Genomic DNA, 26,778 nt, shown 5'->3' on the forward strand with positions numbered 1-26,778 from the left:
CGTGGTGGAAGTGTAACAAAAGATAAAACTGTGTCTTCTTGTCAGAAGGAGGGAAATTGAGACCCATCTCTCACTTAGCCCAGAAGATGTTGAATGATGTTACTATATCTTTTTGCTGGAGCGCCTCATTGTATTCTTTGAGTAGTAAGGGTCCAGGACAAGCGCTGTGTTGGATAGCAGAGTGGGAGGTCCGAGGAGCGGAGATTAGGGCAGCACATCTCCTGGAAGAGGGAGTGGTCATCTTTGCATTGGCAGCTTTCCTCTGTGGTAATGATTCAAACCCAAAACTACAGTTTTCCCTCTCATGAAACAAGGGTAAGTCAATCTCTATACTATTTCTGTCTAGTAGTGGCTCTTCCAAGAACAGATGTTCCTGCTAATCCCCCATTGCACATTACAAGGATTGACCAAACCCTAGCGGACAACCTGACCTGGTTAGTCAATCATCTCATTTATTTATTTTTTAAATATGTTTTTATTAACATTCCCAATACAGTACAAGCACGTTACATGGTAATATGCACTATTTGTAGCAACCATGATGTTGTTATGTCCCAATAGAACGTTCATCGTGTGTGCGGCGGACACACTTGCAGTTGCAGTTCACTTGATGTTCTCTCTCTGTAACGTGTTGCCGGTGGGAACCAGGGAGAGGTAACTGGGGATAAGCGGGGGAAGGGGAGGAGGGAGTCGGAGCGTAGGCATCATGGGTATTTTCTGGGACAAGTTAGTGAGAGGCCGTTGGCATGGCCCAGCCCTGTTTGAAGGCTGTCCGTGGGACAGTGTCTACGGGTATAATTATACAGCGTAGTGCACAGCGGGGAGGCTTCTACTTCACGTGGCGGGCAGGATAGGAGGGGCAGTGGCGTGCATACTTCGCTGTGTGGGACACGCCGTTGGGCTTGTGGGACTGTGTTGAGAGGCATGGGGATCAGTGCGAAGAGTGTGATTGCTCAAACTGGTGGGATAGTAAGGCCCATTCGAGCGATATAGGATGTTTACGTAGGCCCTTCGCTTCCTCCTCCCTCAGTGTCTCCTGTTCTGCTTTCGTCCACTTCTGTACTGTTCCCACCCATGCCTCTATTGGGGGGCCTGATGTAGTTCGCCAGGTCATGGCAATATTTTGTTTGGCTAGGAGTGTGGCTAGGGACGCGAAGCGGACCTGTACCTTATGAGTTTTTGGAGTATACCTAGCGTAACTGTTTCCCACGTGTGGAGACCTGTGAGGCTTGTAAGGTCTGTAAGCGTGTCTAGGACTTTGGACCAGTATGGGCGAAGTGAGGGGCAGCTCCAAAACATGTGCTGGAAATGCGCGCCTGATGCGCAACATCTGGCGCAGAGGAAGGGGGTATCTGGGATGAAACGCTGCAGACGCGCCGGAGTTTGATATGCTCTGTGTAGGACGTAAAACTGAATATTTTTAAATCGTGCATTTCTGGATACTTTCTTGGGGAATTCCAGTGCTCGTCCCCACTCCCCATTGTGTAATTGTCTCCCAATTTCGTCCTCCCAAGTGGCTCGGAGAGCATGCAGTGGTCTATTAATCAGATCTCTAATGGCCTTATATAGCCAGGTAACCAGGTGTCGGCCTATCCCCATATATAGAATGGTGTGAATGACCGGATGCGTTGCCGGTTCGCCCGCAGAAAGGTCAGAATGTGGGCGGAAACCCTCTAAGAGTTGTCGGTGAATTTAAAACTGCCCCGGAGGGAGATTGTATTCTTCCATGAGCCGCTCAAAGGGGCAGAGCTGCCCACCCGTGAATAGCTCCTCCGCTTGGGTTATCTCTCGTTCCGTCCAAGCCCGGAGTGTAGTGGTCGTGAAGTAAGCTTCGCGTTTGGGCCAACTGACTAGTGGCAGTCGAGGAGAGTAGTGCGGGGTCTCTGCCGACATGCGATGAATTCTTAGCATACATCAACGGGCCACTGAAACTTGCAACGGACAAATCTGGCGCGGTTTGGTGCCCGGAAGCAGTAGACAGACGAGCTCCGGGGTAGGGACTGTGCCCTGTACTGTATGTGTCTCCGTGGTGTGCCTACCCGCTGTACAGTACGACAGCCATTGTAGTTGCGCCGCTAGGAAGTATGATTCGAAGGCTGGGGCACCAGGACCGCCCTGTGTGGTGGGCAGCTGCAGTTTAGTGAGGGCTATTCGATGCCTGCTTGATCTCCTCTTTCTTTGACTGCGAACCGTCCAGTCATTCCATTAGTCTGTTTTAGATGTGTCCGATCTTGAAAGAAGTAAGAGAATATCGAATGAATCAGAACCTAACCATCACAGGGCTCACAAAGGCATTATACCGATGAGAAGCAATATTATAAGAAAAAAGGGCACAAGGATAATCAACCATCAATACCATTAGAGTTATACTCTGAATAGTAACTGTAGGAGAGTAGGGTCTGCAATCCTATGGTCACCCCAGATTTTTGCTTTTTGCTTCACTGGTTTACGACTTTCCCTGGCTGTGGGCCTGCTAATCAGACACATAGCCTGGCTGTTCTCTCTTTAAAGTGGCATCCATGTACTTTAGGTGCATTTACCAATTGGTATTGGGTCACTCTTGTAAGTCCTTGTACAGTGTTCCATAGTTACCCAGGGCATAAGTGCACCCAAGGCCTACCAGGGGCTGCAGCATGTATTATGCCACCCCTGGCTGGCCATCCAAATCTGACTCAACTGGCTGATCAATCAGCTGGGGCAAGGTGGTGTAATCACCCTTTTGCTTTAGATATAGTATGCCTATATCTAACCCTAAAATGGACACATATACTCCTATAAGTCACTCCTATGGCAGGCCTTAACAATCCTGGAGGCAGAGTGCTTGGAATTATGTGAGATGGTGCTCTGGCATGAGCTGAGCCTGTCTGCAGCTTTCGGAACCAAGTCCTTTTGCTGTTTCCATGATAACGCTATACAATATACTCTTAAGTGCATTGTAATCCTTGCGGTTATTGCTAACTTTGGCATAGCATTATCAAAACATGTTGAGTAAGGTGTCATACGAATTGGAATACTACCCCCTCGCCAGTTCTGGCGACAGGGGTAGCATTCCACCCTTTTAGAGGGACACGACATGTATGTAACTGTGAACCCCGGTTAAAGTTAACTCGAGCCTCAGCATCACAAAATGGATGCTGCCACCACAGACACAAGTCTGACCTCCTGCTGCTGGGAGTCCTTCCAGCGAGGTAGGCCTGGACAAAGGGTTTCCTGCCTTGGGAGGTGCTAGCACCACCCCAGACAGGGTTTTGTGTATTGGGTAGGACAGGCCTGAAAGGAATGAGACATGCCTGGGGCACACAAGGTGCCCTGTGCATACACCGGTTCAAACCAGTTGCTGGGGCACTCCAGGCCCAGCTCTGGCGCGAAACCGGACAAAGGATAGGGGGTGTAACCACCCCCCTTCCTGTTCCCACCCATAGGAGGGATCTAGTCACAGTACAGCCCCCTTTAGGAGAATAAAGGTAGGAGCTGGTCCCATTCCAAATTAGATTAATCCTGATTTGAAACTCTACAAGAAGAAACTCTGGACTTCGACGTTCTGCTCCACAGAAGACTGAAGAAATCTCCCTTGTGGCCAAGGAGTGACCACCCTGCACATGCAGGCACCATCAAGCGTTCCAGCTGTTCACTTTGTCGTCTTCCCTGGTGGATCCAGACTTCAGAGCCCGATGAGACCCGGACTTCCAGACCTCTCCGACCTCAACTCACATCTGCAGCACAGCTGAGATCCGTGGGTGCGACGAGACACGTGGGACCGGCCATCTTGAAGAAACTGCACTTCGCTTCCAGCACAACTTCAGAGGCATCCTCGACGAAGTGCTTTGGGGATTGAGAAGCCCAAGTCCCGAGCAGCTCCTGCACAGAAGCTCAGCCTTCCAGCATCCACGAGATCTGCATGGGGCCCATTTGCTTGATTGCTGCTCGACGCGTTGTCTGGTCACTTGCCGGCTGGCTAGTGGCCTCCTAGACGACGATCCTTGAAAACTACACCGCTGGTCTGGTTGCTCCAGACTGGCCCTTGCTTCCCTGCAAAGGAAAAGCACCCCGGACCCTCCTGGTCCGCACCAGACGCCTTTTCCATCCACCGTGTGGGTTGCCTTTGTCAAGGCCTGTTGACGCCGAATCCAGAACCAACACAGCCGACAGCGAGAGCCCGGGTGGGACAGCTCGTGCCTCCATTCTGGTCGTCGAAGACACCTCCTGGTCCACATGGCTGCAGAGTCAAGCGTCCACTCTTCACCTTATCGCGACGACAGCATCTGGTTCCTTCCTGGTTCCACACCAGTCACTGGCTAGTGACTGTGAACATTGTCCCCTCTGCTTTCAAGTCTTCATCTTCCTTGATCCACCCTTGGATCACTCCGGACAGCTTCCTCCTGGTCGCCTGCAGCATCTTTCTTCAAGGCTCCATAGACTTCAACGCGGAAACCCGACACACTTTGACACCTATGCACTCGCAGCCCGTGGGTGAGGTAACAAGAGCATTTCGGTGCTCAAGTGTAGATTGACTCTCCTAGTGTCCAGATTTCCAGTCGTTTTAGTCCTAGCTAGTCGGAACTGTCTAATACTTACCTTTTCGTAATTTGCACTGTCCATTGACTTTGTTACGCATCTCGCGTGTGAGTTCACACTCTGCACACGCGTCCCGTGGGCCTCCTATTACTTACCTAAGGTTAGGATAGTGTAGTCCCAGCGATCCTACAGCCTCTGGACAGCTCCATTCCTTCTATAGATTTCCTTATACCACTTGTTTAGTATATGTTTTCTCGTGCCCCTAGGGCACCATTGTAATTCGTGCAACTTAAACGTATTTTTCCTAACAGACTTGTCATGTGCTTAGCCCTCTGACCTCATAAAGAGTTCAGAGATGTTTGTTATTAATAAATATATTGTTTATTTTCATAACAACCTGTGTGCGGTCCTTTCACTTGGTATTCAAGTGGTTATATGTGGTAAAACGCTGGCTTCCCATGCCAAAAGAGTTTAGCCTAAGACTGCTTTGTCCATGCTATCATTAGGATAGCTGGCCTATAAGGTTGACTTACAACCAATCACCATAAGGGTTGTTTGGACTGATACAAGGTGATCACTAGAACTAGTGAGCATCATATATCAGGCCAACTTCTCACAGTAACACCCTCAAACAAAAATATTGAGACCAATACTTAAACCATACGGCGTTGCTGGTCCATAGGTTAGGGTGGGAGAGAGCGACTGAATCCTCCGGAACTCTAGGAGGGAATAATCCTTACCTCCAAGTCCTTATTAGAATTGAAACTTTCCTTTGTGTCTACTAGGAAATGTTTCATTTTATGGCAGGGAGGGAGGCGAGGATTTTGCTCGTTCAAAGCTTGTCCACCACCAGCGAAGCCATGTCAATGACCGGTTTAAAATAGAATCTTTTTAACATCGAGTCTGATGACCAGTAAGCCCCATTGATAATATCCTCGAGACGAGCTCCAAGGGTAAAGGCTTTGAAGGCCATCGCTCCTCTCACTGAATGAGCACCAAAGTGCGAGATGTCAATGCCCGCTTCCCGCATGACCCATCTGACCCATCTTGCAATGGTAGGAGGAGACACAGCCTTGAAGGGTTTCCTGAGTGAAATCAGCAGCTGGTTTACGCCGTGAGGACAATAGTCATCCATCATGCTCTCATAAGCCTTGAGGCCGCGCACCACACACAACTTAGGGTGCTTATCAAAAGCCAGGTACGACATTACCCTAGAGTCCGACTTAGTGCTGCGTGAAACATGAAAGGTGACCCCTTGGGGGGAAAAACCCGACCGAGGAAATCCAGAGCTCTCACATCAGAAACCCTCCTACAGGAGGCCAAACAAAGGAGCATGGCCAACTTTGCAGAGTTGTTTGCGAGACAGGTACCTATTCGAAGGCCAAGACTTAAAACTTACATACAAAAGGATGTTCCTCCACTGCAGTGCCTGCACCAGATCATGGCCCGCCGAAATCGCTGATCTGTATGAATTTATGGTACGGTAAGCCAAACCCTCTATGGCCAGGGAAGCCAGGAAATGCAGGACGTGGACCACTTCGCACCCCACGGTATCCTGACCCCGGCTAAGGCATCAATCCACCCATCGGGACCAAGCCGACCGGTATTGTTTGTTGGTGCCGTCTGCCCATGCCGCTGCCAAGATAGTCTGAGCGTCTCCCGATAAGCCTCGGAGTCTCCAACGTTGCCGGAAATCCGGCAAGCCATGAGGGGCATTCAATTCTGCAGGACTAACGGGTGAGGCCCTCCTTGGGGACCTCGAAGAATCATATGATCGGGGGTAGAAGGATTGGTGAATCCCAAGAAAGTTCCAGAAGAACTGGAAACCATACTTGCGACTTCCAATAAGGCATGATCAGCACTACCTTTGCCTGTTGACGGCGAACCTGCGCTGAAAGGCGCATGATCATCGCTAACGGTGTAAAGGCGTACCCCGTCTCCAGGGACCAGTCCCGGAGGAAGGCGTCCGTTGCTGCCGCCAGAGGATCCGGTTTCCAACTGAAGAACCGGTGAAACTGATGGTCTGGGCGAGAGGCAAAGAGGTCCACTGAGAAGGGGCCCCAAAGGGCATGAAGCCTCTGGAACACTCTGGTATCCAATTGCCAGAGACTCACATCCGACCACTCTTTGAAGCACAAGTCCTCTACCACATTGGCTGCTCCCGGAAGATACTCCGCCGTCACCGAGACGCTGTTGTCCAGTCAAAAGGACCAAAATTCCTTGGCCATGTCTGCTAGGACCTTGGACTTTGTTACCCCCAGGTGGTTTATGTAGCGGACAGCTGACGCATTGTCCATATTGAGAAGGACATGACAGCTGATCCTGTCCTTCATCCAGCATTTGATGGTGAAGGAACCGGCAAGAAGCTCTAAGCAATTGATATGAAGGCGTTGTTTGTCTTCAGACCATTTTCCTCCGGTAAAGGAGTCCCCGCAATGCGCCCCCTGCCCGACCTGCAGGCGTACGACTCTATGACTATGTCCGGAGCCGAGCCAAAATGGCCCTCCCTGCCTCCATGTGGTCCAGTACAACCAAAAAGATTGTTCCACTGTTGTAATTTTTCCGATAGTCCCACTAACTAGAGAGCTATCTACCTTACATTACCTCTCCTTCAACCTGCATACTTATACTGCTCACACTATTTTTCGGAGCTATCTGCCTAGCGTTCCCTTCCGTTCAGTTAAAATTAGGCAAAAAACATCCACACCACGAGGACCCTGTCTCAGTTTCCGGATTAACCTAAATGGGACTAGATATACTTGAAATAATAACCTGACAATGTATATTGCGTTTACAAATTTTTTTATTGAAAATATATTGAAAAATTAATCTTGAATATCAAGAAAAACAATCATTGTGGGTGTTTGTTTGCATATTTTTCCAACATTAATATATCTTCATAACAAACACAATCATGAGATGAAGTTAAAAACACAATTTTGTGTACAAGTCCAATTTCAAAACTTCACAAGAAACTTTTCATTTATCAACAATTAAAAACCTTATTTGTAAAGTACAGTTTTGTATATGTGTCCAAATTCAAACCCCAAAGTAAAGGGATTTTTCATGTGTCGACGCGTTTCGGTGGTTCTGTAGTAGGGGATCTCTGTGTATAGTCATAATCTAGTGAATAGTCCCGCTCACGAGCGTGGACCCCGGAGCAATCAAAAATAATCTCTTAAGTTGTCAAAAAATGCAGACCTGCACAGACACTTAAGAGAGAATTTAAAGACAGATAATGTAGCCTATATCCTCAGGCGACACTGTCCAGTACTTCAACTAGAAATTCCACCCAAAAAAAACACAAACCGCACAGCCTGTCCAGTTTTTCCTCACAGAGAAAACTTCCCTTTTCTCACAAAAGCCTCTAGAATGATAGAGATGAAGGGGTGGACAGACAAGCCCTATAGGCTGCCATTATGTGGCTCAGACAGGGATACTGTGCCTTTAAGAAACCTTTCCAGAACTTTCTCAGTATCCCAGAATGCACAGCAGGTCCCTTTTACTTTCAGTTCTTTTTTCCGGCTCCTGCTAGCAGGACCCTGGAGCCTTGAGCTCTCCCTTTTTTGGGTTTATTGAAGAATTTTTTGCACTTTTGAGTGTTTAAGTGTTTTCACACGACGTGTTTTGGTGCCCTCTTCCTTTTTTCTAACATCTGAGCACTCTATTTTATCAAATATGCCTGCATTATTTGATAAATGCCCAGAGTGCTCCTGGAAGAAGGCCAAGTCGGATCCACATGAGCTGTGTATCCTGTGTCTCTCTTCTTCTCATTTACCTGAGAAGTGTGAGATCTGCCAGTCTTTCTCCTCCAGGACCCTGAGAGACAGAAGGAAGATCAGGCTCCAAGGACTGGAAGAAAGAAGGCTGCAGAGTCAAAGTGGGTCTGGAAAGGCTGGATCTGCCTCCTCTGCACGTGCTAAGGCCTCTGGGGGGCTCCCCAGCGTCAAGAAGGCCAGAAAGCGTCGCCGTTCTCCGTCGACGTCGATAGCATCGACGACGGCGTCGAGAGGCATGACGGCGGTCTGTTCCCCTTCTTCCCAGGGCTCTGGGTCGAGACTACGTCGAAGCTCGACGTCGAGGGGACTGACTCGACCACCGTCGAGGTCGCCGCCGAAGACATTATCATCTTCGTCGTCGTCGTCGACACGTTGAAGTCGAGAAGATTCCAGACGGCGTCGGCACTCGCCGGCTAGGCGACACCGCCGTTCGACGTCAACTCGAAGGTCGGCGTCGAGAAGGAGGTCACCGACGTTGAAGCGGAGAAGACGTTTGACGTCGACAGGACAGTGATCAGCATCGAGACGGCGAAGTCCGTCCTCGAGGCGTAGGTCGTCGACGTCGAGAAGACGTTCGCCGACGTCAAGGAGGCGTTCTTCGACGCTGAGGAGGCGATCAGCGCATAAGAGGAAGAGATCTCCATCTAGGAGGGGTTCTGGATCCAGGAGTCCTTCCAGGTCATCTGGGGCAAGACGGCGACGTCGTTCACCGACAGGGGGCGCTGCCTCTCGATCACCTACGCCCAGGAAGAAGAAGACGGAGTCTCCGGGCACGGTGTACTCTGAGGTATACTCGCCTCCTAAGCCGAAGTCGACTACTCCTCCTCCACTTCCGGAGGACCCGCCGCCGCGCACTCCTTCGCCTCCTCCTCTTCCGGTTCATCCATGTGTACCACCACAGCTGCCACATCCGGTGCCTCCACGTGCAGCACCACCAAGGCCTCCGAGGTCGACTTCACTGCTGCGCCTTCCAACGCCGCCTCCCTGGTCAGGCCGCCGCCGCAGGTTCTGAAAACGGCTGCTCCTCAGGCACCCGCGGAACGCCCACGGCCTAGAAGACCCAGATCTCGCTCCGGACAGAGAGGGAGGTCAAGGAGTCGCCGTCGATCATCAACGAGATCCAGACGACGCCATAGGAGGGGTTGGTCTCGGTACAGCACGGGATCGTCCAGTACGAGGGAATATTCTCCGACATTATCTAAATTCCCTCAGACGAGGGTGTCCCCGGTGGACGGTGTGGTGTCCTTATAGTTGGTTTTGCTGAGGGGTGCTAACAAGCTGGGCATCACGTTGACGGTGCCCACACCCACGACCTCAGTCATCTTTGAGACTCTTCACAAGAAGCACCTGTCTCGGCCTCTATTGCCCTTGGTTCCAGGGTTAATGGAACCCGCAATGGAACTCTTTCTTACTCCGGCAGCGGCGAAGGTAGTCTCCTCGAAGCTGCTGAAGAAGTACAAGGCACTTGATACGGACCCGGTTTTCCTCCGGACGGATCCCATTCCGGATTCCGTAATAGTGACGGCGGCGAGAAAGCAACACGTCACCACTCCATCGTCGAATGTGCCTCCGGAGAAGGAGAGTAGCTGGTTGGACTCAGCGGGCAGGAAGGTATGCGGGACGGCCGCTACCTCCATGAAGGCTGCCAGTGCATCAGCACTGTTGGGGCGCTATGATCGGGCTCTGTGGGAGTCCCTCCAACAGTTCGCAGACCTCATTCCTCGGGAGAAGGAGGACTTTATGGAGATCCTGAATGAGGGGTTGCTGGTGTTGAATCAGCTCATCAGCGCAGCTGCGGACTCGTCGCTCCTGGCAGCACATGGTTACTGCCATGGTATCAACCAGAGGCGCCACGCTTGGCTAAAACTGACATCTTTAAAGCCTGAGGCCCAGCAGAGGGTGGCCAATGTGCCCTTCTCGGGAGAGACCCTCTTCGGGAAGCACGCTGCCGACGAGATGGCCCGCATGAAGGCTGAGGCCAAGACTCTGACGGCGGTGGGCTTGGAGAAGCCCAAGGACCAGAAGAAAAACTACCGCCCGTTCCAAAGACGGTACGGGGCGCAAGGTAGAGGGCGAGGGCAGCAGTCTGGACAGCAACAACAGCAGCAGTTTCAGAAGAAGCCCTTCCAGAAACGTCAGAAGGGCAGGGGTGGGCAGCAGTCTACCACCGCGTCCAAAGGCCCGGCCGGATCTGGACCCTGAGCGGTTACTTCCCTGTCATCCGTTACCCACTCCGGTGGGGGGAAGCGTTCAATATTTTCTGGCAGAGTGGAGAAAAATTACTCAGGACAAGTGGGTGCTGAATATTGTTTGCAATGGATACAGTCTTAGGTTCACCAGCCCGCCTCCAGCAATTTCACCGGTTTGCTCGCAGTTTCAGCTGCGCGAGCTCCAGGCGGAGGCTGATACCCTGTTAAGGAAAAGGGCTATAGAAGACGTCCCTCTGTCTCAAAGGGGAAGAGGTCTGTACTCACGGTTCTTTCTGGTTCGCAAGAAGGACAAGAACGAGTTCAGGCCCATTCTGGATTTGCGACAAGCAAACAAGTGGATTCGCACAGAGAAATTTTGCATGCTGTTGTTGCATCAGATTTACCCTCACCTGCAACGGGGAGACTGGCTATGTGCTATAGCCCTACAGGATGCGTACTTCCATGTGTGCATTGCACAGAAACACAGGAAGTTCCTGCGATTCCAAGTCGGCTCCAATCATTATCAATACACAGTACTGCCGTTCGGACTGAAGCCTGCGCCAGTAGCGGCACACCTGAGGAAGAACAAGGTGTTTGTCTACCCGCACCTGGACGATTGGTTGATCAAGGCATCCTCCTTCTCGGAAGCTCAAGCGCACTTCCGGAGGACGTGCGTTCTGTTGAACAAGCTAAGGTTGCACATCAACATGTCCAAGTCTGTCCCGACTCCGGTCCAGTGCATTCAGTACTTGGGAGCCTGCATCAACACGCTGTCGGCAAGCGTGTCTCCTTCGGAGGAAAGACGATTATCAATCCTTCGGAAGGCTCAGGTTCTTATGACCGCTCCATCTACAACAGTGAGGACGGTGTCTTCTCTACTGGGATCAATGTCCCACATGAGACCGCTGCAGGAGTGTCTGGAGGATCAATGGGACCAGAGGAGAGGCAACTGGGACAACAAGATACAACTGTCTCTGCATGCTCTACAGTCTCTGAAATGGTGGTGTTCAGCGGAGAATCTCCTCAAGGGGGTTCCCTTCCACAAGGACATTCCCACTCAGACTATCGTGACGGATGCTTCTCTCCACGGCTGGGGGGGGGCGCATTCCGGAGACTTACAGATACAAGGAACGTGGTCCCTGACAGAGTCCATGTATCATATCAATTTCCTAGAACTCAGAGCTGTTCACTTGGCACTGAAGGCTTTTCATCCGTCCTTCCAGACCAACTCACTGCTTGTACAGACGGACAATGCGACCACGATGTATTACCTCAACAAGCAGGGGGGTTCGAGATCGCGCACCCTGTCGCAGGAGGCGCAGGCGATCTGGCACTGGCTGCTAGCCAGAGGACTGAAGATAACGGCTACCCATCTGCCAGGTGTGCAGAATGTTCAGGCGGACGCTCTGAGCAGACTGCTTCAGGAAAACCACGAATGGGTCATAAACGACGAAGTTCTAGGAGAAGTCTTTGCAAGGTGACGGACTCCAGACGTAGATCTGTTCGCCACCGCCGAAAACCGCAAATGCCGAAACTTCGCATCCAGGTACTACCAGCAGGGGACGCTGGGGAATGCGCTATGGATCAACTGGTCGAACAGCTTTCTGTACGCTTTTCCACCCATTCCCCTGATTCCGGCGGTGCTCATCAAGCTGTCCCAGTCCAGGGCACGGATGAACCTGATTGGCCCTGAATGGCCCAGGCAGTGGTGGTTCATGGACCTGCTTCACCGGTCTCTCCTTCCTCACATACGGCTGCCGTGCCGGACGGACCTTCTCACGAAGTTCGGGGGGCAGATGGTGCACCCCAACCTCTCGTCTTTGAGTTTGGCGGCATGGCTCCTGAGATAGTGCAATATGGCCATTTGAATCTTCCTGAAGATTGTATGGACATACTGAAGGAAGCTAAGCGTCCTTCCACTAGGACTTCTTATGCTTACAAGTGGAAGAGATTCTGCATCTGGTGTAAGTCCAAGAACTATGATCCAACGACATGTAAGGAAGATGTCATCCTTCCATATCTGTTACATTTGGCGCAGTCTGGCCTTAATTTTCATTCTATTAAGGTTCATCTCGCTGCGTTGACTGCCTACAGGGAATGCCCTTCACAGACCTCCTTCTTCCAGATCCCTGTGGTCAAGGAATTTTTGGAAGGCTTGAAGAAAGTGTTCCCTCCTGTACGGCTTTCTTCGCCTTCATGGGAATTGAATGTGGTGCTGTCCAGAATGATGAAGGAGCCTTTTGAACCGATTCATAAGGCTTAGTTGCAGCACCTGTCCTGGAAGGCGGCGTTCCTCTGGCCATTACATCGGCACGCAGGGTGAGTGAAATTCAGGCGTTGTGTTGCCAAGAAACTTATACTGTATTTCATGCTGCTACGGTTGTTATGCGTACAAAGGTTATCTCTGATTTCCATGTTAACCAGACCATAACTTTACCTACATTTTTTCAGAATCCTTCATCTCCAGCGGTCTTTACATTCCCTGGATGTTAGGAGGGTGTTGAAATTTTATCTGGATAAAAAAGGCGGCCACTTGGAAACCGGTCCATACCTTTGCTAAGCATTACTGTCTGGACACTGATGCCAGGACAGATGCTCAGGTTGGGCAGGCTTCGCTGCGAAATTTGTTCGCACAGTAGTGGTGTTATTTTTCTTATTCTCCACCGCCGCTTTGGTGTGGGGATGGGCTTGCCATTCTATTCACTAGATTATGACTATACACAGAGATCCCCTACTACAGAAGGAGTAGTTTCTGTCCTGTAACTCCAGGTCTGTAGTAGGGGTATCTCTGTTATAGTCATAAGTGCCCGCCCTCCTCCTCGGTGGAGAAAGATATTCATGAGGAATGCTACAGGTCTGGCGTGTTACGCCTTCAAAAAGAACTGAAAGTAAAAGGGACCTGCTGCGCATTCTGGGATACTGAGAACGTTCTGGAAAGTTTTCTTAAAGGCACAGTATACCTGTCTGAGCCACATAATGGCAGCCTATGGTGCTTTTCTGTCCACCCCTTCATCTCTATCATTCTAGAGGCTTTTGTGAGAAAACGGAAGTTTTCTCTGTCAGGAAAAACTGGACAGGATGTGCTGTTTGTAGTTTTTTTGGTGGAATTTCCAGTGTCGCCTGTGGATATAGGCTGCAATATCTGTCTTTAAATTCTCTCTTAAGTGTCTGTGCAGGTCTGCATTTTTTGACAATTTAAGAGATTATTTTTGATTGCTCCGGGGTCCACGCTCATGAGCGGGACTATTCACTAGATTATGACTATGACAGAGATACCCCTACTACAGAACTGGAGTTACAGGACAGAAACTACTCCTTACTGCCTTTTATGCTCCACCTTCCTCAGGACAAATAGTTAAAAACATAGTGTATTCTGTGAATAAAAATTACAAACACATATTTACTATAACATTCTCATATACATTACTTCCACATTGTATACATGTTCTAATGTCTATACGCTTTAAATACATTGTCAGTGTTAAAACCCTTTTGTCCATCTATACCCATTAATAATTTACAGTCCTCCATCCTTACTCTCTTATCCAATAACACGGTATTCAAACCACCTCTCATCCTGACAGTCTACTGCTCACATTCTTTATCCAAGGTATCTCTATTACTCAATACTCGTACCTTAAAAACAAAGAGTAGTATCCCTGCATGAAATCTTGGGAATCCGTGGGTTACTCAGTACTCTTGTTCTAGAACAAAAATATGATGTTTATAATCCCTCCTTTTATTAAATTAGTCATTGGTTTACATTCGAGCACTTTGCACTTACCCTGCTTAAATGGTGCTAAACTTATTTTTTTTTAGCATAGTTCCTTTCCTCGTTAAAATCGAGTATATTCCCTAATAAGCAAAAACAAAACCAAAAGAAGCAAGTTTTTGGACCCCCTCTTTCAATTGTTCTTATCTACTGACTACTAAGAGAACGGGTGGGCTCACTTGTCGCTGCATGTTTACGTGTTCGGAACACCAGAGATTTTATTTACTGGTCACTCAATTTATCAACACCCTCCTTACTTTGGTAGGCTTTCTCAGTGTATGATTCTGAAAAGTGAAGGCATAAATCCACTTATTTAACCTTCCTATATAAAAAACAAACCGCATTATTTATCTGCACTGGTGATGATGTTTCTCTAATGGTTCAACTTCAAGGTTCACTGTGATTAATATTCAGGTCCTTGTCGTCCCTCCATCCTGAACAACTCATGCATACAACGTATAGTTTGATCAGAGTTAAACCATTAGTGCGATATCTTTCGATTCTTACAAACAATTGTCTGTTTTTATGAAACACGTAGTCCAGCCACCACTGCATGTCCAACCTCACCTCGTCTGTGAAGTGAACGAGTTCTGAGTATTGCAGACCCTTCCTGAGGTGAGTGGCTTTCAGTCTTTGAAGGGCCCTGTAATGCAGGAGCCCCAGAAAGATGGCCTGTATGGAGGAGTAAAGAAGACCCACCACCCTGGCCACTTACCGAAGAGAGGTGGTGGGCAGGGCCCGCGTGCGTCTGAGCTCTCGACGAATCTTCGAAACTTTCCTGGAGAGGAGACTCAGTGTCTTCTTGACCGAGTCTATAACAAACCCCAGAAATGTCGTCTGTTGGGCCGGAATCAAGAGGGATTTTTTACCCGTTGATGACAAAACCTAGACCATGTAAGAGGTGCACCGTCGTCTGGTGTTGCTCTGCGAGCAAGGTTGAATATTGAGCCAAGAGAAGGATGTCGTCTAGATAAATCAGGAGGCGGAAGCCTCTTGCTCTGAGGTACTCCACCACAGGCTTGAGCACCTTGGTGTAGCACCAAGGAGCTGAGGAAAGACCGAAAGGCAGCGTTGTGAACTCGTAAACCTGCCCTTTCCACAGGAATTGAAGGAACCTGCGATGCGGGGGAATAATAGGGACAGATAGGTAAGTGTCCTTCAGATCGAGGTGCACCATTCAGTTGTTTCGACGCAGGAGGTCGTGCAGCAGGTGGATTCCCTCCATTTTGAAATGGCGGTAAACCAACCGGCTGTTGAACTCCTTTAGATTCATAACCGGGCGTTGACCCCCATCTGTCTTGTCCACTAAAAAGATGTTGCTTAAGAAAACGTTTTGTTGGAGGGAGGAGCACACTATCGCCCCTTTGTGGAGGATATTGTGAACCTCTTCGTCTACCAGAGCCGTCTGGGCGGATGTGTATACCAGAGGCCGTGGCCGGGATTCTGCCTCGGGTCCCGTAGATCTCTATGTGAAACCCTTTTATGGTCTGAAGGACCCAGGAATCCGAAGTAATGCTCTCCCAATAGTGAGCGAACAAATCCAACCTGCCCCCCCTCCCGCAAATGGGGGTAAGGAGAGAGACTCAACTGACTGATTTTGGAACTGACCTCTGCCTCCTCCTCTAGTTCCTCTGCCTCTTCCCTTTCTGCGAGACTGGAAGAATTCTTGCTTGGGCTGGTCACCCACCTTCTTGAAGCCTTTGTTGGGGACTTGAGTGTAGAAGCGGCCGGTCGAGTGCCCCCGGCCACGACCGCCCCAACAAAAAACTTTGGGTGGAACGCTCTTTTAATGGATGCCTGCTCCTTGTCAAGGGTGGTGAAGGTGGACTCAAATTCCGGGAGCTCCTTCACAAAGGGCTTGCCGAAATGTTCCCCATCCGCCACTGCTCCCGCCTCAGAGGAGGCCAAGTCCCCTAGTTTTGGGTCCACTTTAAGCAATAAGGAGCGTCGTTTCTCTTCAGCTAGGCCACAGTTTGCATTCCCCAGGAAGACGATAGCTAGCTGGGCCCAGCCTGAGACCGACTCCGGGGAAAGTGCGGTACCAGAGGCCTTTGCCTCCTCCGCAAGATCTTAAATCTTTGTGAGAGGACTGCAAGCGTCCGGGAGCTTGTCCTGGCAAGCTTTCCAGGACCTATCAATCCCTTTCTTGGGATCTCGAATATACTTTTGGAGAAAGGTGGCCATTCTGGCATCTATCTCGGGGGTGACCGCTACCTTGCCCGTAAAGGCAGGCCGAGGACACTCTGCCCGCAAGCAGGCCCTAACTTCCTTCTCTAGAGGCTTCCAAATTCTGCTGGCGACGAATTGCGTCACCTTCTCGCTTGGTCCATATTGATGAATGGGGATGGACAAATTCTCTGGGACAAGCATGTCTGCAGGACCCTCTGGTACACTCTGTGTTGGGTGCCAGGGCCTGGAAGGGCCCGGCTCCTCAAGGGATTCCTCAGGAGACTCATCACTGTCTTCATCGTCGCCTTCAGGGGATAAAGGGATTCCCTCATCTAAGTGATCTACCTGGGGCACAGGGGAGCGTGCCAAGAAGGCCGATTTGAGGCGCTCAAAAGCCCCCATCCCAGCCGCCTCTGCTTTACGCTTGGGGGCATGGGGGGGGGGGGTTGTAGCGCTCCCCCGAGGCATAGGCGCAAGTGACCTTCATAATGCTCCCCTCAAAAGGTCCCATGGCTGCAGCGACGGCGTGGTGGATGGTAGCGTCCACCGCGTCGCAAAAATCATCATCCACATGGAGAACCTGAAAGGTCTCCACCTCAAAAAATTCCCCTTCCATAATAATGGTGGCAATATCTGAATAGACTGAGAAGTCAGGGTTTTTTGGCGAACCTAAGGTTCTTACACTTTTGGCAGGAGTAATCCTGCAATTATTTGGGCTTGCAAGCAAGAAATTCTGGGTAACCAACTCTGGGGTAAAGGGGTATTCACACTGCCAATGTTACAGGCAGTCACTATAAGCCTGGGCTGGCCCCTGACGGTAATGACACCCTTTTTGAAATAATTGACTCACTGGGATTCCTCCGACCCTCAGGCGGGCGTCAGGCTGCAAATAAAACAGACCCGAAATCGGGTGTCATTGCTCCAGGCTTGCGGGCTTTTCACTCGGCGGCGACGCAGTGACAGGAACTTCCTGACAGGAAAGCGTTCCAGCCGAGCGAACAAGTTCAAAAGCATGCATGGCACTAGTGCCCTCGGGCGGCCGCTTGTAACACCGCAAGCCCGCACTGAGAACCGTGAAAGGAGCAATGAGAACAATCCCACGGTAACACAAACATTAAATACACCTGAAAAAGGAAGCACAGCGCTTGGGCTACAAAAGTGAACACAAATCACCATTAAATACACCTGAAAAAGTAAGCGCAGCGCTCACGCTACAACAGTGAACACAAATCTCCACAAGGCATAAAAGATCAAGGAAATAGCACAATAACCAATACACCTGAAAAAGGAAGCGCAGCGGTCGCGCAACAATGAACACAAGTCACCACAATGCATAAAAGATCAAGGAAATAGCGCAATAAACATAGAGGATAATGGAAGCTACTTATCTGCTGGTGAGCAGGAAAAGAAAGAGGAGATATCCTAGCAATCCCCGGACCCTGAGGACATGCGTGGACTGACCTTTCCCTAGGATTCCGGGGAAAGATAGTTTTTTTCTGTGTTGTTAAATCTGCTGGTGTTGGAAAATAAAGAAAGCAGAGCATAATCCTTGCCTCCGGTCCTGCAATAGAATTCTGAAAAGGCGTTGAAGATTTATAATAGGTATAATTTGGCTTCATGTTCTAAAACATAAAAAAGTATTTTGCATTTGGACTAAGTAAGGAAAATAAAAGACTGAAACATGGCTTTTTGCATTACTTAAACATACCACTTGCAATTTTGAACATTTTGAAAACAAACGGTTCATATGTTTTTGTGGAACCGCAAAACAATAGTTACATTAAGTATTGTGATATTTCTATCTTTTTACCGGGTGCTGCAGGTGTTGTGGCATCTTCTCATAGTCGGTCAGTGTAACGTTAAAGTTAACGTGTAATAAAAAGGTCTGTTTTCCTGTTTTAAAAAAAACTTATAAATTCACAGAAAAAAAAACTAAAATTAAATTAACGTTATATTTAGGTGAATGTCAGTGACAACATTAACGTTTTGAACTAAAAAAACTGAAATTCACTAGTTCTGGTTAGCTGAGCTGACTATACCTCACATATTACATTACTCATGGCATGTTCTATGACATCTGTTATGACATCACTGATGACATCTCAAATGTCTCAGACCAGGAGACGTCAAAGAATAACTCACTCGTCTTGGACAGTCACTACAGAAAAGTTTGCGCTCCAATAAATCAACAATGCAATTACCTCCATCAAGGATTTCAGATTGTTTTTCAACTTGCAATTGTAGAGAAAACAAACTGTCCATCAGCCTGCAAAATAGCGAGAATGCTGTTGCATACTACTAACGTGAAAAGGTCGAGGCCCAATGGACGGAGCTTGTAGGCAATTCGGCGCTTTTACATTCTAAGCAGCAATTCAAAGGGAGAACCATGGACTTTGCAATCAGACCAGGAGACGACGAGAAAGAATCCACCCTCCTTAGACAGTCACTACAGATAAGATTGTGCTCCAGTAAATCAACAATGCATTCACATTAATCAAGGATTTCACATCGATCTTCAACGTGCAATTGTTGAGAAAACCTACTGTCCATAATCCTGGAGAATGGCGGCCGTTGCATACCACTAATATGTAAGGAGCAGGGCCAAACATGGGGCGCTTAAAGCTGTATTTTTGTTTAAATGGGGAGAGGGTTCCCAATAAAAATGCCTCAGAATTTTGGTCCCAGTACCGCATCAACCACGGCCTCCTTTTTAAAAAGGTTGGTGCCCACCCAGGCTACCAACCATGCAGATGTTGGGGGTCCCACCTGCAGGGAGCAGCTATTTATGCTGCTCCCCTCCGGCAGTCTGTTGATCTGTTTCCCTGCCCGCATCAGTGTGGGTAGGGAAACATAAAAAACCTGCTCCCACCCACCGGGAGCAGACGTTGATGGCTCCCATTCGGCGAGAGGTTAAAAAATGCTTCTTGCAAATGGGAGCAAACACGAGGTTCCCTGCCCGCGCCAATGCAGGCAGGGAAACTACTGACTCTACAAGTATGCTAGCCAACTCCAGGGGATGAAGTACCCAGTGCCATAGAGGGCTCACAGAAGGAGTTTCACTACCCCTCCCTTTTTATGTAAATAGCAGCCCAGGGTATTTTAAAGTCTCTGGAAGGGAGTGTCCTGCTTCCCATTTTTGTTTGCTACCGCCCCGCTCCTGGGCCTATAGTGGCTCAGGGAGGGGGATGCCTGCCCCCTCTTATAAACCAGGTGGTGGTCTCCCTGGTGTCTATAATTGGCGAAATTACAGCAAAACACAAAAAGCACAATCTGCAGACCAAGATCTAGCTTCCTGACAAACTTGGTGTAATTCCGTTGAGCCATTTTTGCTGTAGCCCTACCTAAAGAAGTCTATGGAAAATGCATGGGAATTTGTGTTTTGGGAACACCTCCTTTTTTCAGGGCCTCCACTTGACAGAGAGAGAGGGGGATAAGGAAGAGGTAGATGGGTGTGTTTGGGGAAAAAGAAAATGTAATTAAATTATTTTTTTTAAATATATAATCATATATCCAGAAAAAGGGTTGCCCCAAAACGGAAAAGCCTTTCAGATGGATTTAAATTTCTTTCATGAAGGTGCAGCGAGCAAAGCAGCGACAAGATACCTAAACTTACAGCTAGGTGCTTTTCGGACTGCCACAGCCTTGTTCACAGGCTAGGCAAAGAGTCAACAGCGAGAAATGCAGTCGCATATTTTTCTTTCAAAGATGACCCGCCCCAACGGGCCTCTGAGCATTCTGGTGCTTGTAGTGCTGCAAAATAAAATAAAACCCCAGTGGGTCTTGATGTTGCTCACAGTCTCATGCACAAACTATTACCACAGTGGGTTGGCATTCATGTCTCCAACTTGCTCCATGCCAATACCTGTAGCCTTCATCAGGAAAACCACCAGTCCCAGGTACCACGCACTCGTGGTCCACAGATCCGCACTTCCGCGGTGAGCAGTTCCACGATGATCAAAGCTGTTGTAAGCTAAAATGCGTTGGTTGAGACTTGCAAATAAAATTCTTCAAAACTCTGCTCTGGAGTTCTGCGTCCTTTGCGAAACAAACATATATGTATGTATCTTCCTACTGTTGGTTGCCAGTAGGCAGTTCTAGTTAGGACCTAGTTTCCATAGGATAAGAGTTGTTTGTTTTGCTAAAAACTTTGGGGCCGTTTGATGAATCGTCACAACATTTTCAAAACTACTTTGACACTCAGCAGAAAACCAGAAAGGGTCAAGGCAGCAGACCAGGTCAAGCACTACAAGTTCTATGTTTCTAAGTTCTTGGGTCGGTGCAAAACTTCTTCCTACACCTGCTACCAATCGGTGTTAAGGTCAAAGGATCCAAATACAAAAAATGGAAGGTGCACTCAATGAGAGTCCAAAGGAAAAAAAGTATATTATATATCTTCTTCTTTATTAGTAGTTTTTTTTCACATACAGGCACAGCCAACGCGTTTCGTTCCTTTAACCATGTGGAACTTCGTCAGGGCGAATTGATTTAGTATTGAAATCGGGATCTATACAAACACGACTCGTGGATCGCAAAAAATAGTGGCCTCCAGAAGTTCAAAGGCATGTAACCATTTATATAGAGAAGGTGCACTCAACTGGATACCCCTTTGAGCGTCCAGTGGTGATTCTTATGCTATGCCTCTTAGTCTTCAGGGTTCCGGCGATCTAGGTGGGAAACTGGTTCAAAGTGGGGTAAGTGTCCACAGGCAATCTAATTGTTGCCAAGACGATATCCTGTTGTTCCCCCTAGTGCCAGGCTCCAATGTCGGCATCAGTACAAAAAGGAAAGGGTCACCGGTCCGTAATAAAACTCGGTGTTCGCGGTAATGACAACAGTGCACCTGCAGTCGGGTGCTCCAAATTGCTATAGCGTCGACGCTATAGCAATTTGGAGCACCCGACATTGGAGCCTGGCACTAGGGGGAACAACAGGATATCGTCTTGGCAACAATTAGATTGCCTGTGGACACTTACCCCACTTTGAACCAGTTTCCCACCTAGATCGCCGGAACCCTGAAGACTAAGAGGCATAGCATAAGAATCACCACTGGACGCTCAAAGGGGTATCCAGTTGAGTGCACCTTCTCTATATAAATGGTTACATGCCTTTGAACTACTGGAGGCCACTATTTTTTGCGATCCACGAGTCGTGTTTGTATAGATCCCGATTTCAATACTAAATCAATTCGCCCTGACGAAGTTCCACATGGTTAAAGGAACGAAACGCGTTGGCTGTGCCTGTATGTGAAAAAAAACTACTAATAAAGAAGAAGATATATAATATACTTTTTTTCCTTTGGACTCTCATTGAGTGCACCTTCCATTTTTTGTATTTGGATACTTTGACACTCACTTCACCTGCTGTTTTGGGGGTGATTCTTCAAGCAGGGGCAAGAAAAAGGAGGGTCCCAAAATGAAATCAATTTACAGGATGTCATATAAAACAATGAGGTTTTGAAGGTGTAAATGTTGCACATCGTCTTTACTGGCAAGGATTATATGTTAAGAGTGACTAGACAAGCATGCCTCTTTCCAGCAAGGGCAGTTACAACCAGAGGTATTTTATAATTCCTTGAGATTTACCAGGCACCCAAAGCTTTCTGCAGCAGGTGCCTTAACCCTACAAGACATTTTAAAATGCAATCTTTTGCAACCAGTTAAGCCAGAATAGATTTCCTGTCACATTGTTCCTCGTTGCCATTTTGTTTGTGGAAGAGTTTTCAAAGAATATATTGATATGTTGACTGTCTGATTGCTTTTCATGATGCCGTCCCTCGTGACCCCACCCCTTTCTGTTGCTGTACATTGACCCCCCCAGTTTGGGCTAAGATTAAACTTTTTCCAATTCCAAACTAAATAGATGTCAACGTGTCAGCATTTCAAAATGTAGTTTCATAATTGTTTAGTTGGTTTAGAATTTAGAGGAACATCTACTGAATATTGAAGCTGTTCGAATTGAACTTCGTAGTCAGTCTTGTGTTTGTGCTTTCCAGACAGCGATAGAAAAAGTGAAAGAAAGTGATAAATTGGTGGCCACGAGTAAAATAACGCCGCAGGACAAAGTGAACATGATCAAGCGTGTCGGAACCATGTCTTATGCACTTCAAGGTAAGACAAACCAGCTTTAAGAATAAAATGTTGTGGAAACATTTTCTCTTGTGAATGAGGAATTTTGGAGGAAATCGAACAAAATGTACCTGGATAAAGGTCATTTGTGTTAGATTGATGCAGCATGTATTTTCTGTCTAAATTCTATGTTTAATTCAAAGTTACCTCTTCAACATTTCCTAGTGCTGTGGTGAAGACGCCTCAAATAATTCCATTGTGCCTGACTCAATAAAAGTTAGTGAAAAACATGACATTTAAATATTGCAGAGTGTATATCAGAATGTTGGATCTTAACTTGTTCCGCTTAGGTGTGCAAAAATAACTGGTAGTATCCATGCTTGTTAATGGGTACTGTTCCTTTGTGGCATCAATGGATGCGACAAACTAGTTAACATTCTTCTACAAGTAAAACGATTTAAGATTCTTGATTGGTGCATTCTGTCACCAAGACCACCTTCTTGCCAGTTACTGCTAGCTCTACAACATGTTGAAGGATTAGAAGTTAAAAGAACACTACAATTAAAAAACCTTGCTGCTCAGTTTTGGAGACCTCTTCTTTAAACTCAGTAGCTAAATTAAGGTTTAGAATAATAACGATTCAAGTGAAATTCCTATTGTTAATTCTAGCGCTCAGACCCCTGCTTTTAAAAAAAGTCATAAGATACGGTCTGTTTTAAACCCAGTAACCGTGATCTTAACTACAGCTGGCATTACTATAGGGGTTTAAGTCCCTGATGAACTCCTATAGTTCATAGAAGTTCGCACAGAAGTGGCAATGTAAATAAGACGCTTGCGACAAATGACAAGTAGATTTAGTAAAATTACCTCACTGTTGAAAAGAGCCATCCTCCTGCCACCCTGTTCAGGCCTTAGGGCCGACCCACAGACTTGGATTAGCTACTTGGTACCGAAAAGTCTCCTCCAAGATAAATTGAGGTTACCCTTCAAAACAAAAGAATGACACCTCACAGCTTGTAACCCGGCATCGGTCTTTACACCCCTTACATTATCGGTATCCATCTAATCATATACTAGATCATTCCTCCATCAACCAACCTCGATCTAAACAGAGTTGCATCAATGGCACACACTACCAGACTCTCCAACCCAAAGTTTTGTTTCCCACTTAAAAGCTAGCAAGCACTCATACCACGCAGTGTGACAGTAAGTATAGATTCCCACCCCATGTCTTATAGAACCAACCCTCATTTAGATAAACCATCTAGCAAAGATTTTGCTCATGTCCCCTATCCCTAAGCAACTCTAGAAACTGGTTGAGTTCATAAGCAGCTGTTTCAGCAATGATTGGAACCAGAGAATTCTCTCTTAGGTCTCTCAATATCAGTGGACTCTCACATTATATTAAACGTGAAAAGATGTTATAATTCTTCGCTACCAAAAGAGACGCAGCTTCCCCAAAAATAATCGGATGGGTGAATAGTGAGACTGGTTTGGGAAAGTGATATATGCCTCCTGGCATGCCTACCTAGCTGTTCATTGACCTCTGAACACCATGTCATATAATGAAGTATGGTGTTGCAATTACTGGCCATAAACCTCTACCTGCCCTGATTCTCAAAAGGCCGGTCTATCCAAGAAGTAGATATGTATTGGCGAAATTAAACAACGCAACACATATATAGTAGGATCAATCTTTGCTCCTAGTACTCAAAAAAAGTATTTCTTCTTGAAACATAATAGGTTGCTGACTGAATTTAAATGCTCCAACCTCATAATTAGAAGTCTGGAATATAAAAATTGACACTGTTAAAGATTTTTCAGGACATCTGGATAAGAGGAGCTCGTCCGCCTGAGAGACCTGAAGACTGATCATATCCTTCATGGCGCTTGCACCATGCAATGGCAAGAGAGAACACCTATGTTTCTTGTGTGCTTGGGACTTCATAAAATAATAGATTACTTTCTGGTAAACAATGTTATGATGCCTAAACTTCAAAGCTCTGACATCAAAGTCGGAGCACATTCAGGCACACCCCATTCCTCCTGTTGTTAAACATGAATATTGTTTTGTCCAAAACCAAAACATGGAGAATTAATAATTCCAAGTATAAACTCCCTGAAGAAAAGAGAAAACAGAAGGCACAATTCATAGAATGTATTGGCCTTAACCAACACTCTCGGATACACAGCTCAGGAGCTTGGTCCAAAAGAAATACAAACTCAGTACAATTTACACTCTGTCAGCAGAAAAAGCCCCAACACAGATAAAAAGCTGATCCTATGAACACAAAGAGAAAGCTGCAGGACTGCTGCCGCTGGCAGTGCAACTCAAGCATAGGGAGTACAAATTAGCTATATCTGAAAGAAACACGTTAGTATTAGATTCCTTACCTTAGAATATCCCCAGGCGTCAGTCTGGATCCGGAAACTTTTGCATAGCAGTACCCCTGCGTGTCGGTAGGCGTCGTCTGCAGGCGTCGTCTGCGGCTCCGCGTCCGTCGTTGGCGCGTGCGCCGTGATGACGTCGCTGGAGTATATAGACGCCGCCTCCGCGCGCTGACGTCAGTTCTTTTTTCCGCGCCAGTTAGCACAGATCCGAAGAGCAGTATTCCGGTCTTTTGACCAAGTTTTTTGATCTTTTTGATCTCTGAATCTTCTACGGTGCCGGTAGGATGCCCGGTTTTAAGAACTGTGACGACTGTGACCGGACGATGTCGGTCACGGATCATCACCGACTCTGCCTCCGGTGCCTGGGCCCCGACCACGACGTGGACGCCTGCGTCGACTGCCGGGCCTTGACTAATAAAGCTAGGCGGGAGCGGTCCCGCAAGCTGCTCGAGCTCCGGGTGTCGGCCCCGCGTCTAGAGCGGTCCCGGTCCGGCCAGAGGTCGAGGGAGCGTTCGAGGGAGCGATCGAGGGAGCGGTCGCGGAGCCGTCACGGACGCTCCGGGAGTCGTCACCATTCTTCTGGTTCCTCAGGTAGGAAGCACAAAAAGTCGGGGCGTCGTCATCGTACCCCCGACTCCCCCCGACGCTCGCACGAGACGGCCGGGGGTTCGGGTGGCCCCACCCCCGCGGCTCCGCGTGAGTCTCCGACGCGGCCTGCTCCATACCCTGCGGTCCCTGGGCAAGGCGCGTACCCCGAGGAGATTGAGGCGTCCCTCGTGGCCATGAGGGCTCTTTCTCCTCCGGGCGGGTTCCGCGGCGCCTTCGGGCCCTGTGAACCCGTCTGGGGGCCCTAGCGGCTCGGGTGACCCTGCCTCGACGCCGTCGGGTGCTCCGGCCCCGGCGCCGCCGACTGCTCCGATCCCGGCGCCGCAGGGGCCCTCGGGTCGACGCCGGCCGGTCAACCGGCCTCTCCGGCGCCGATTCCATCGGGGCAACCCGTGGCGCCGCCCCCGTGCGGCGCGCCGTCCCCATTCCCTCTCCGAATCCTGACGCGGAGTCGGACCGGCGTCGATCGACGCCGGGCTCGACGCCGATGGGGCCTGTGAACCCCGAGGAGCCGGTCTACATCGTTGACTCCGAGTACGGTGAGGATGTAGAATACGGAGAGGGGTGGGAAGGGTCCGAGGACCCTCTGACACGGGAGTGTCAGTATGACATGGACTGGACAGGTGACTTGGGTGACGGCAGTGGTCTGGATGACTCCCCCAACCCTGGTTTTGTCTCGCCTCCTACCGTGGCTACGGAGGAGGGGGCTGCCTATTCAGTGGTGTTGATGAGGGCTGCCAAGGCCTTACACCTTGAGCTCCCCGTCGCGGCCGTGAGGACTAACATCCTCACGAGGTCCTCAAACCGCAGTCATGCCCACAGGAGCCACTGCTGCCGTTTAACGAGGCCTTAACGGACGTTCTTTTGGGCACGTGGTCCAGGCCCGCTTCAGGTTCGCCTGTTGATAGGAACGTGGCCAGACGCCACGGTCCGTGTGCGGACGACCCCAAGTTTCTGTCAGCCCACCCCACCCCTGAGAGTCTGGTGATCCAGGCCTCCACCTCCCAGACCGCATTCCCGTCGGCCCCGCCCGACAGGGAATCGAAGAGGTACGACCAGTATGGCAAGAAGGTCTTTTCGTACCCGAGTCTGGGACTGCGGTCTTGTAACACCGCGTGCCTCTTGGGCCGTTACACCCACTCTCTGTGGGACACGGTCGCAAAACTGCTGCCTGAATGCCCCACAGAGGTACGGGCTAAGCTCGGCAAGGCTATGATTGAAAGCCGAGATGCAGCAAGATATTCCATCAGGTGTGGTCTTGATACGACCGACTCGCCGGGCAGAGCGATGTC

General features: G+C 48.8%; 1 protein-coding gene across 2 annotated transcripts in view; it reads left to right on the plus strand.

Moving 5' to 3' along the window:
• The window catches only part of SNX9 (sorting nexin 9), a 798,250-nt gene that overhangs the window by 716,380 nt on the left and 55,092 nt on the right, over positions 1-26,778 (plus strand). For both annotated transcript variants that reach the window (XM_086927315.1, XM_086927314.1), the window contains one exon: positions 22,417-22,531. In XM_086927315.1, the coding sequence (XP_086783441.1) occupies positions 22,417-22,531 (115 nt within the window). The remainder of the gene's footprint in view (positions 1-22,416; positions 22,532-26,778) is intronic.

The sequence above is a fragment of the Lissotriton vulgaris genome, chromosome 6, assembly GCF_964263255.1.
Source record: "Lissotriton vulgaris chromosome 6, aLisVul1.2, whole genome shotgun sequence".
Taxonomy (NCBI): domain Eukaryota; kingdom Metazoa; phylum Chordata; class Amphibia; order Caudata; family Salamandridae; genus Lissotriton; species Lissotriton vulgaris.